Source organism: Papilio machaon, chromosome 25 (genome assembly GCF_912999745.1).
Source record: "Papilio machaon chromosome 25, ilPapMach1.1, whole genome shotgun sequence".
In the NCBI taxonomy this organism is placed as follows: Eukaryota; Metazoa; Arthropoda; class Insecta; order Lepidoptera; family Papilionidae; genus Papilio; species Papilio machaon.
This window is the reverse complement of record NC_060010.1, coordinates 2,993,811-3,004,006: the sequence shown is the minus strand read 5'-3', so window position 1 is coordinate 3,004,006 and position 10,196 is coordinate 2,993,811. Positions and strand designations below refer to the sequence as shown.

Sequence of the window (10,196 nt, the reverse complement as noted above, 5' to 3'; positions counted from 1 at the left end):
AAAATAGCTCGCTCTCGTAGCCATTCATGATTAGTATAGTTATATCTTAAATCTGGAAAGATACTATTTATTAATTCATCTTTGGTAGCCACCATGTTGCAAAAGTTCTCTGGAAATTTAATAAATTGGGTATCTTCATACAGTTGAATTTTACCGTTGCCAATGTCTAACAATTGTTCAGAGAATCCTGACGCTAATGGATCATTTTGTAGTTGAACGCGCATATTGATAGTAAGGCTCAATTTACTGACACTCCGCCATAGATAAGATTCCTTCAAACATGCGTTTACTTCGTCTGCATATGTCGCACGTGGAATTACTGGCAATGTTTGCCTGAAATCACCAGACAGTAGCAGTAGAGCACCACCGAAAAGCCTAGTATTATCTTTGATATCCTTCAGGGACCTGTCGAGAGCTTCAAGCGAATGCTTGTGGGCCATTGTACATTCATCCCAAATAATAATTTTGCATTTTCTCAAAACTTCAGCCATGCCGGAATGCTTCTTTATGTTACACATTGCTTCGGGATTTGTATGAACATTCAAAGGTAACTTAAGTGCTGAATGCGCAGTCCGTCCACCATCAAGTAACGTCGCTGCAATGCCTGATGAAGCAATGGCCAATGCAATATGATTTTGTGATCGAATGCGCGCAAGTATCAGTGAGATGAGAAAGGTTTTACCAGTGCCACCTGGTGCATCCAAAAAAAAGAATCCACCTTGTTGTGCTGCAATTGATACGTTAATTTGATCATATACATTTCGTTGTTCAGCTGTAAGCAATTGTTCATTATTAGCAACAAAAGTAGCCAACGAAGTCTTATCAAACTGGTGTTCACGTTGAACATCACTGTTGATGATATCTACTGCTGGGCGGTTCGGCGCCGGCATGCCAAAATGGATGAGTGGCATGTTTGAAATAAGAATACAAATCATAATTAAAGCCTCATTGTATATTTCTGCGGAGAATTGAATATCAGGATTTTGATTAGTAATTCTAATCCGATGCAAAATATCTTCACTCATTGAGTCTTTATATTTGTTCCAGAGAGCAGATGCTTCAGACGGAAAACACGTTGTTAATATTATTGAAAATAATTGACGAATTTGTTGTGGAGATGAGCTCAGTGCTGCATCTGCAAGTGTGAGATCCCAATGGTTATCATCCTCCAATAAATGTAATTCACGACACGCATCGAAGAAAGTGTCGTATAAAATACCATTGACTTTTCGTAAATATTGGAAGGATGTCGGTCCAAGAACATTAACCAATAACAAACGCAAAAAAAAACATTCGCGTTGCTTAGGATGAACTGTATATAGTCGACCTAAAGTATTTGTCATAAATATGTCGGCGAATCCTGTGACTGGAATCCCTCGTTTTCGTGGTTCCCAATTTTTCGATTGCTTATTCCATGTAAAAAATTTAGGAACATCAGTATACATTAATGTTTTTGCGAATTGACCAACAACATCTTGTCGATTACAAAGATTGAAAAATTCAGTAAGAGTTGTTTTTGGAGCCGTTAATGCTTGTTGTAGTGCAGTCTGTTCTGTAAAATAAACACGCTGTCCGTTTTCAAGATGCACAGCCAAATGTATAACTGCAGGATCCCTTTCATGTATAGGAAACGTAAAAATGCGCCAGAAAGCTTCATTGCTACTTATGTATCGACCCATTTGATAACGTGTTATTTCGTCATTGTCATTTACATTTTGAACAGCAAATATAGCTTTATCACTGCCCTTGTGAACGTACTTACAAATGTATTTGATAGATTTCACCGAACTGCACAGTTCAACGTTTATGTGCGCTTTATAGGTTTTGCATAGTAATGGCGAATATGGAACCACCCACCGATTATCAATATCTACTCTTACACCGTTTGACAGTCGCAATTCATACGATTGACCGCCATTATCTACGTCTCTGCGCCGGTAAGATGGATAACCGTCAATATTGGTGATAGTATCAGTTTGACATGGTTTTGGAAAACGTTTCGTACATTTTCCATCATTCATGCATGGTGACATCATGTTTAGAGTACCGCATGGACCGTGAATCATATTAGTAGTAACAATGTTAAACAGTTCTTGATCAACATTCGGATCTGGAATTTCCGCTGAAATAATTTTGTCAATTTCTTCTGGGCGTACTTTATCCACCAACCAAATCAAAATATGCGCATGAGGTAAACCTCGTTTTTGCCACTCAACAGAGTAAAGCCAACAACGTGTTTCACCAAAAACCGAGTAATGTGTGATCAAATTCATCAAAGATTTTAATTTTTGTTTAAAGACACGCGCAGTGAAATCGTGGCGATGCATCGATGTTTGACCTGACAACAGCAAGTTTTTGATTTCATCCCAATTTGGATAACATGTAAATGTGATAAAAAGATCTGGTCGACCGTATGCACGTACGTATGTCATAGCGTCTTGAATATATTCTTGCATATGACGCGGACTACCAATATATGATGATGGGAGAATATATGTGGTACCGATGTTGTTAATGACGTTTGTTGCATCTACATTACCGATTACTGCATCACGCAAATGAATATACTCTTCAGCTCGAAGTTTTGCTTGATTGAATTTTATATACCTTAATCTTTCACTTTCAATTTTTACATACATATCGACTGATGAAATAGCTGTCTACAGCGGAGAATATTATTATCTTCATTAGCACGAATCATTAACCGATATGCGTAGAAATTCATGGCACTAACTTTCTTGGTCAGTTCTTCACCTGTAAATAAATATAATTATGAGATAAACAAAAATTATTTATTCAAAAAAAAAATTGTAAGATAATCTATAAGTTGTACCTGTAGTTGGATTCCGTTGTTTAATATTTAAATGATATCCGTCTTCTCCTTCCCAAAATATTAACGGATACTGCAAAGCATCGTAAGAACGATGATTGTCTTGAATTATTTGCATCGTATTATCTCTGCGTTGTATGCGAATGTCTCTACGTTCACATGGGTCACCAGCCATAACAACTGCCACTTCATTAATGGTTGGAACATTATATGTAACTGCGTGCTCTCCATAGGGTACTTTGTCTGCTTTAATAACAATGACATAGTTATCGTTTTGCAGTCTGTTAGAAAGAGTCTTGAACAATTGTACTAATTGGTTATGGTTTTGCAAAAACCTTTCCAAAATGTCCACAATTTCTCGTTCCTCCATCTGTTCTATATGGTTGTAAACGCAGCGTGTATGTGATTGTTGCTCTTCATTCCCCATAAAATAAATTTGTAAAAATTTTGGATCGGCATCAGGCATTGGAAGTAACGAACCAATTTGGTGATATACTTGGCCTTGAATTTTGAATGTGGATTCAAAATTACGGCCATCTTCATTATGAATAATTTTTGTTGCTGCAAATGATGTCATTTGGAAAAATGAATTTAATTTACGAATTTTCCGTAAAAATAATTTCGATTGAGATGTGATTCCAGCTAAAAGCGTTTTTAAAGGTTCTGGTGGTGGTTTTAGCGGTGGCAGTGATATTTTTCCAGATGCGCAACATAAACCAGCTGATTCACCTTTGTACTTGAAAGCATGACAATGTTGACACTCTTTGTCCATACTACCAATCGTGATCAATGCATGTGATGAATAATCTATTTCAGGATCATATTCAAACGCGAGACGATTAAGTGATGCTCGTGCCAATGCTCGATTATCTTGCACTCGCTGTTGGTTACGTTCTCTATGTGCGTTGGTCGCTCGTTGACGTGCCTCTCGTTGTCTTAATGTATTAGCACGAAGACGTTGAGCACGTTGCTCTAAATTTTCATTTGCACGTGTACATGCAGCTCGATCTCTTAAATTTACATTATCCATAGAATGTTCTTCTACTGTTCTATTCAATCGATGATCATGAACTAATTGCGCGTGCTGAGTACGTCGACCAATATTTCTTGCTCTTCCACGAAGACGTGGCATTTTTCTACAAAAATAAAATATTGCAAAATAATATACAATGAATATGAGTTACTTATTGATAATGAATTTTTTATGACAGATTTTATTTTTAAATTATTTATTATGACAAATTTTAGATAAAGAACATGTAATCGCATTTTGTGAGTTTTTTTATTTAATATCTCCAAAAATGAATTAATTGTCAATAAAAATAATTAAAAAAATTCAATCCTCTAACTACACAAATAAACTTGAAGGTTATACTCACTTCGATTCCGCACTAAATTTACAAAATGTATAAGTTATTTATATACACTTCAGAACTCTTCGAAAACTAATTACATTAAATATTTTAATTAGCAACTTCACTTGAATAACACAATTATAACACAAAATAACGAAATACTTTTTCAAATTGATCGTAGCACTATCTGTCGGGACAAACTAAAATTAAAATAGAATAATATTGAATGCGATGATAGCGCCATCCGTCGAATCTGATGTAAAACATTCCAAAATCAAAAACTCCTTACAAATAAAAATTAATTAAAAAAACATCTGAATTCACAAAATTATTTATACACACTTCAAAACTCTTTAAAAAATAATTACATTTAATATTTTAATCAGCACATGAATTGAATAACAAAATTTTTTTCAAATTAATCGTAGCACCATCTGTCGGGACAAACTAAAATTGAAATAGAATAATATTGAATGCGATGATAGCGCCGTCCGCCGGATCTAATGTAAAACATTCCAAAATCAACAACTCCTTATAAATAAGAAATTAATTGAAAAATCATTTTCCAGTAGACCAAACTGTAAATCTAAACCATTCTCGAATCTCCACGAACACACACAAAAAATTTCATCAAAATTGGTCCAGTCGTTTAGGAGGAGTTCAGTCACATACACACGCACACAAGAAATATATATATTAAGACTAGTTGATGGATGCAAAGTAATATTAAAATTAATAAAAATATGCTCGAACCCATAACTCAGAGTATGTAGAAATTATTGGACATCTATTAATGGATTTTTATTTATAGTCATTTATTACATATGTACCACGTCAAATAGTAGTCCTTTTTTCACCTCTTATATTATTTAATACCAGAGCTGGGCATTAACTCGTTAATCCGTTAATCGTTAATTAACGAAGTTAACATTTTGCTTAACGGATTAACTTTTAAGTTAACTTCAAAAAGTGTTAACGCTTTTGTTAACTTCCGTTAAAATCAACTTCCGTTAATAAAAGTCCGTTAATCGTTAAATTAGAAACTTGGAGACGTGCTGTCATTTTGTTTATATTAAGCGCCACGCCACGCTCGTAAGTTCAACTATGTTGGGCGACTGTCAGCGACTCGAATGGTGAGCGAACGAGTTGATAATTGATATATGTGAAGTTCGCGTGCAAGTGTGATGCATCAGAGCGTCCGGGAAAGACGTGACTAACAGGACAAAATCAAAAGAAGGTTCGAAATAGTTTATTTCATAACGAGTCTATAAAAGCACGAATATGTAATAGCCCACATTCCGAACGCTCTTCATCCCTGCAATACGCCACTTTTTGAGCAACTGTATTAAGAACACTTTTTTACTCGTGCTTTTTCTTTAGCTTTTCCAAACTCGTGCGTTCTCTTTCCCAACTGTCAAAATAATGTCTATTAAAAAGAAAAAAACAACCACGAAGTTTTTATGATTCATGCAAATATTTCTAAAAAGAAGCTCCTAATTTATTATAATATCAGATTTAATGATTTGATTCAATGAATTAGGTTGGTGTTATGTATGCGCATCAACTATGCGCAAATAGGAACGGTCGGCTGCGCCCGACCATTACGTCAACGTGATGTCATTAAAGCAGTCTGCACTAAGCAAGCGTCGTTTCAGTTACTCTTCCACATACTTATCATTGGCGACGAGAAACCAAAGTACCCGCGTTGTGAATTTTTTTTTTTTTTTTTAAAATGTCTGTTGGACAGTTTGGTATTTTGTCTTGTTTCGATCACTGTGAACAGACGTGGAAAACGTACAAGAGTCGCATAACGCAATGGTTTATTGCTAATGACATAAACCATTTAACCGATGCGACGGGAGTAAAGCGACGCGCGATATTGCTAAGTGCATTCTCAGAGGGTACCTATAAATTAGCATCGGACTTAGCGCTGCCGAAGGAACTGCAGGAGGTGCCATACCCGGATATCCTCGACCTATTGGACGCCCACTTCACACCGAAGCGCGTCGGCTTCGGCGAGCGGCACAACTTCTATGCGGCAATACAGCAGCCCACCGAGTCGTTTACGCAATGGGCGGCTCGACTGCGGGGGCTCTCGGCACACTGCGGGTTCAGCAACCTAGAGGAAGCTCTCCGCGACCGCTTCATTATGGGCATGCAGCACGGGATCGAGAAAGAGAAGATCTACTCCAAGGACTTGAGCGGCCTGACTCTGTCAAAGGCCGTGGAGTTGGCGGAAAACATCCGTTGTGCGCGCACGGGCGCCGCCAGCGCAGCCGCCGCGTCGAGCAGCAGCGCCGTCGTCGCTGCGCCTCCAGACGCGCTGTACAAGATCGGTCATTCAAGTGCTATTGTACAAAGTGCTAGTGAAAGTGGTTTGAAAAAGGTGAAGTGTTCCGTATGCGGCTATAACCACAAGTCGGTAGACTGTCGTTTCTCGAACTATACCTGCAAAAATTGCAACCGGAAAGGTCATCTTAAGCGAATGTGCAAAAGAGTGAACCAGGTGACGTCAGCGGAGACGAACGTATCGGACGAGAACGACGACGACGGTGAGTGTTTTCATATCCGATCCTTTAGAGGGGAGCCTATGGTGGAGTTTATCGAGTTGAATGGGGTTAAATTAAAATTTGAAATAGACAGCGGGTCCGCCGTAACCGTTATTTCAGTGAATACCTATAGTCGGCATTTCAGTAAAACACAGTTGTTGCCAACAAAGAAAAGATTACTAGGTTACTCCGGGGAAGCGATTCATTGCCTTGGTGTCATGAGTCATTCGCACATATTGTATTGTGGGCAAACCCGTAACTTAGACGTATATGTGGTACGTGGCGGGGGCCCGGCGCTCCTCGGTAGGGACTTTATTTCCAAATTTAATTTACAGTTGACTCCAGTTAACTATTGCGACTCGCCTCTTTCAATAGAAAAGCTCCAGGCTCGATTTTCAAAAACGTTTTCGGATACTTTAGGTACATTCAACAAATATAAGATCAAGTTAATTTTAAAAGAACAGTCGAGACCAGTATTTTTCAAAGCCCGTCCGTTAGCGTTCGCTTTAAAGGAGAAAGTTACTGAAGAAATCGACAGATTGGTCGATTTAGGTGTATTAAAAGCCGTAGATCATTCGGAGTATGCGTCACCTATCGTGCCTGTGCTTAAGAGAAACGGCTCCGTGAGGATATGTGCCGACTACGCTGTCAGTATAAATAAACAGTTAGTAGTCGACCAGTATCCTTTGCCTACGGTGAACGAACTGTTTTCCAAATTACATAGCGGTGAACAGTTCACGAAATTAGATTTATCGAGTGCGTATAATCAGCTTTGCCTCGACGAGGAGTCGCAAAAGTTAACGTGTATCAATACACACCGGGGACTGTATCAATATACGCGGCTCGTGTTCGGTCTGTCCTCCGCCCCGGCTATCTTCCAGCGTGCCATGGAGACCGTATTATCGGGACTAGACGGCGTGCTATGTCTGCTCGACGACATACTGGTTACGGGCAGAAATAGGGACGAGCACATGGAACGTTTAAACTCGGTGTTGCAAAGGCTCGAGGAGGCTGGGTTAACGTTACAAAAGGATAAATGCGATTTTTTCAAGGACGAAATTAGTTATCTTGGCTATGTCATAAATAAAAAAGGGTTAAAGAAGTCACCCGAAAAAATAAAGGCAATCGTAGACGCACCTGTACCGACTAATGTTAGCCAGTTGCAGTCATTTTTAGGGTTGGCCAATTATTACAGGAATTTTGTACCCGGGGCATCTAGAATTCTTAATCCCTTATATGATTTGTTAAAGAAAAATAAAAAGTGGGAATGGTCGCAGGAGCACACGGATGCGTTCGTTTCAATAAAAAATAATATAGCGTCAGATTTAGTGTTAGCGCATTTCAATCAAAACGCCAAAATTATTTTAACGGTAGACGCATCCCCCACCGGTCTTGGGGCGATATTATCGCAGGTGGGTGAAGACGGCGCCGAGCGGCCGGTCTCTTTCGCGTCGCGCACGCTCACGCCCGCTGAAAAACGATATTCGCAAATACAAAAGGAGGCGACTGCAATAATATTCGGCGTCCGCAGGTTCCATCAGTATTTATACGGTCGTGCGGAACCTTTCCTTTTAAGAACAGACCATAAGCCGTTATTATCAATATTCGGCCCGCATAAAGGTATCCCTGAAGTATCTGCGAATAGATTACAAAGATACGCAATGTTTTTAAGCGCGTATAATTATAACATAGAATACGTTCGCAGCGCTGATAACAGCGCGGATTATCTGTCGCGCGCAAGCTTGGTAGGCGTGAGCGAGAGCGGCGAGGGGGCCGCAGAGGCGGGGCGCGCGTTGTGCGCAGACGCCGCCGCGGCGCTGTGCGACAGAGCTGCGTATGTTTGTTTTGTTGTCGACGGCTCGTTACCGATTACGGTCAAAGAATTAGCAAACGAGACATCGCGCGATACTATTTTACATCGCGTATTAAAATACGTTCTTAACGGTTGGCCTAAGAAAGAAACAAATCCAAATTTTAAACCATATTTCTTATGTCGGAATCAACTATCTTTAGAAAATGGTTGTTTAATGCGGGGGCATAAAGTCGTAGTTCCAAGTTCATTACGTCAGAAAATTTTGGATGAATTACATACATCACATTTGGGCATTGTTAAAACCAAAGCTGAAGCTAGGTCCAGGTTTTGGTTCCCGGGCGTCGATGACGCAATCGAACGGCTGATAGGGTCGTGTGATATATGCAACCGACTGAGGCCATCGCCACCGCGGACTAAAATTTCACCATGGAAGTTTCCACCTCAACCCTTCTTCAGGGTACATATCGACTTTTTAGGTCCGCTTAATGGTCACACCTACCTAGTCGTCGTCGACGCGTACACTAAATGGGTAGAAGTGTACGATATGAACGCGAATTCGAATTCGAACGCGGTGATCGAACGTTTACACGACTTTATTGCGCGATTTGGTCTTCCAAAAACAATAGTCAGTGACAATGGAACCTCCTTTTGTTCACAACAATTTCTGAACTTTTGCGCGGGGAATGGGATCACACATTTAACAACGCCGGCTTACTATCCCGCGAGTAACGGTCAGGCGGAGAGTTCGGTGAAGATAGTTAAAAAGGGTATTAAAAGCAGCCTTTTGGCTAGCCGTACTGCAAAGGAGTCAAAGTTACGACTTTTGAAGTTTTTGTACGACTATAGAAATTCCGTTCACTCCACCACAGGCTTTTCTCCCGCCGAATTGGTTTACGGGCGGAAACTTAGGACGCGTTTAGATTTGATCAACCCTATATCACCGTCGTCTTCGTGCGTTCCCCTTGCTCACTTTGTAAATAAAAAACAGTCTTCGCAAGTTCAAGCTCACGGCGGCAATAATAAACAATTTTTTTCACCGGGTGACCAGGTTTTATATAAAAAGTTTACTGGAAATAATAGATCCACCTGGCATCAAGCAACAGTTCTAAAAAGACTCGGTAAAGTGTTATATGTTGTACAAGACAACAATTCATTAAATAAAATGAAAAAACATAAAAACCAATTGTGGCTATACAAAGGTGAGGCCATGTTAAACTCATGGGACTATGACGAGATAGACCTGGGTAGTCCCACATCGTCGGTGGCATCGGAGCAGCCTGGAGTGCCACATGCGGTGCAAGACTCCGCGTGCGCAGATTCGCCGCGGGGGGAGGACGAGGAGGCACGCTCGCCTCCGACGCCGCCTACCAATCACCCCAACGTGACGGTCACTAGAGGTGTTAGACGACCGGTACTGTCCGACGAAGAAGTTTAGGGTTACTTTATATTGCAGTAATGTTTCTGTCGTCTTAATGTATTTGTTTTGATGGGGATGTATATGTATTCTAAAAGGGGAGGGATGTTATGTATGCGCATCAACTATGCGCAAATAGGAACGGTCGGCTGCGCCCGACCATTACGTCAACGTGATGTCATTAAAGCAGTCTGCACTAAGCAAGCGTCGTTTCAGTTACTCTTCCACATACTTA

At 40.0% G+C, this 10,196-nt stretch overlaps 1 protein-coding gene across 1 annotated transcript; it reads left to right on the top strand.

Annotated features, from left to right (window-relative positions):
* The first annotated feature begins 5,917 nt into the window (after nucleotides 1–5,917).
* Nucleotides 5,918–10,196, top strand: LOC106708446 (uncharacterized protein K02A2.6-like). The gene has a single exon (XM_045684254.1). It carries the CDS (start codon nucleotides 5,918–5,920, stop codon nucleotides 9,980–9,982), a length of 4,065 nt encoding a protein of 1,354 aa, XP_045540210.1. The 3' UTR covers nucleotides 9,983–10,196.

Bases quoted from the DNA above. Each gene is read 5' to 3' on its own strand.
- LOC106708446 (XM_045684254.1), top strand. From the start codon at position 5,918: ATGTCTGTTGGACAGTTTGGTATTTTGTCTTGTTTCGATCACTGTGAA.